Here is a 1505-nt window from a genome sequence, read left to right on the forward strand (position 1 = left end):
CAATAAATGCTAGCTGTCGTTATATTAGATAGAGTGTGTTACTGTCCGTTATGGTTCCTGGCCACAGCACGGAAGTCCTTTTCAGTGTGGTGCCACATAAAACTGTATGTTGGGCACATAGCCTTTTCACATTGTCTGCAGTAATACCTAGTTTGGGTTCTGTCCTTGGTGGCTTTAACACTGCAAATTGTGAAGTCAGGTCCTTACTTGGGGTCAGTGTACTGTCCCGGAAAGTGTCGCCCGGTCAATCGGTCAGGCTTTTCTGTTAACGACGGCCTGCCTTTCTTACTCGCACACAGGTCCCATCCTTCAAGTAATCCGTCAATTACCTTTTCACGGAATGTTACAGTTGTCATGGGTGTTCCTCCTTCCTGTACAGACTTGCAGTAGATAATATACCAATTGACTAGGGCCACTTCTCTAAGTCGGTGGAAGACTGTCATGTACCATTTAGCGGATTTGTGCGGGTAACTATAGGATCCAAGCTTTTGGTCTAAAACATCCACGCCATTCATATGAGAATTATATGCGTCACACATAACGGGTCGCACAACTGTTCGTCTTCCGCCTGCTGCTTTTCTATCCCGAACAACCTTGTCGAATGTATTGTCAGAGTGCACAGAACTTAGGAAATGAACGCGTTTGGTGTCTACCATGGCACATGTTATAAGATCTTGGGTGCGCACGAATTCTGGATCATCTCCTTCATCTAATGCCAAAGCAGATGGCTGCATGGCAAAAGGCATGAACTTCCTATTAGGCTTGACTGTACCACACGCTCCAATTCCCTGTACTTTCAATTCCTGGAACAATCGAGGTGAAGAGTAAAAGTTGTTCATTTACAACGTATGGACCCGGTTTTCATAACCTTTCATTATTTCGAGACATACCTGTTCAGAAGATCTATCAGCACTGAAAGTATTCTTTCCTGTGTGTATCAGGAAGCGCAATCCATAACCTGTGTTGCTCCCGCATAATGCAAAGGTTTTGATTCCCCATTTAGTTGGCTTCGCGGGCATATATTGGCGGAAAAAAATCCGCCCTTTGAATTTAATCATAGACTCATCGATAGAGAGTTCCTTGTCCGGGGCATAAGCATCAGTGTATCTCACATCTATCATATCTAACAGTGGCCGAACCTTGAAGGGAGGATCGCATCCTTCCTGTCCCCTTGCTACCCGCTGATCGTTATCGTTGAAGTGCAAGAAAGTGTTCAATAAATGGTACCGGTTTCTCGACATGACGTGTGAGAACTTGTTTGCAGTCAGCCAATATGTACTCCAATAGTCTGCTAACTCTGGACATGAATGGAAAACAAGTCTTATAGAATTCGTCTCCTTTTCGGACAAAATATAACTTATGAGCATATCATGCTTAAATCTGTAACGAGGCGAGAAAAATAGTCTTAGAATATGAGAAAACAAATTGTTGTAACTGTAAAAATACAAAGGGGACAATGTATGGTAGAAGAAAAGTATTTACATATATGTAGGAGTAGATACTTT

At 42.9% G+C, this 1505-nt stretch overlaps 1 protein-coding gene across 1 annotated transcript; it reads right to left on the minus strand.

Annotated features, from left to right (window-relative positions):
• Nucleotides 1-203: 203 nt before the first annotated feature.
• Nucleotides 204-1241, minus strand: LOC128557971 (piggyBac transposable element-derived protein 4-like). The gene is made up of 2 exons (XM_053546662.1): nucleotides 891-1241; nucleotides 204-803 (listed from the first exon to the last, which is right to left on the minus strand). The coding sequence occupies exons 1-2, from the start codon at nucleotides 1239-1241 to the stop codon at nucleotides 204-206; spliced, it is 951 nt and encodes a 316-aa protein (XP_053402637.1).
• Nucleotides 1242-1505: the final 264 nt, after the last annotated feature.

This window comes from Mercenaria mercenaria, chromosome 6, assembly GCF_021730395.1.
Source record: "Mercenaria mercenaria strain notata chromosome 6, MADL_Memer_1, whole genome shotgun sequence".
Classification (NCBI taxonomy): domain Eukaryota; kingdom Metazoa; phylum Mollusca; class Bivalvia; order Venerida; family Veneridae; genus Mercenaria; species Mercenaria mercenaria.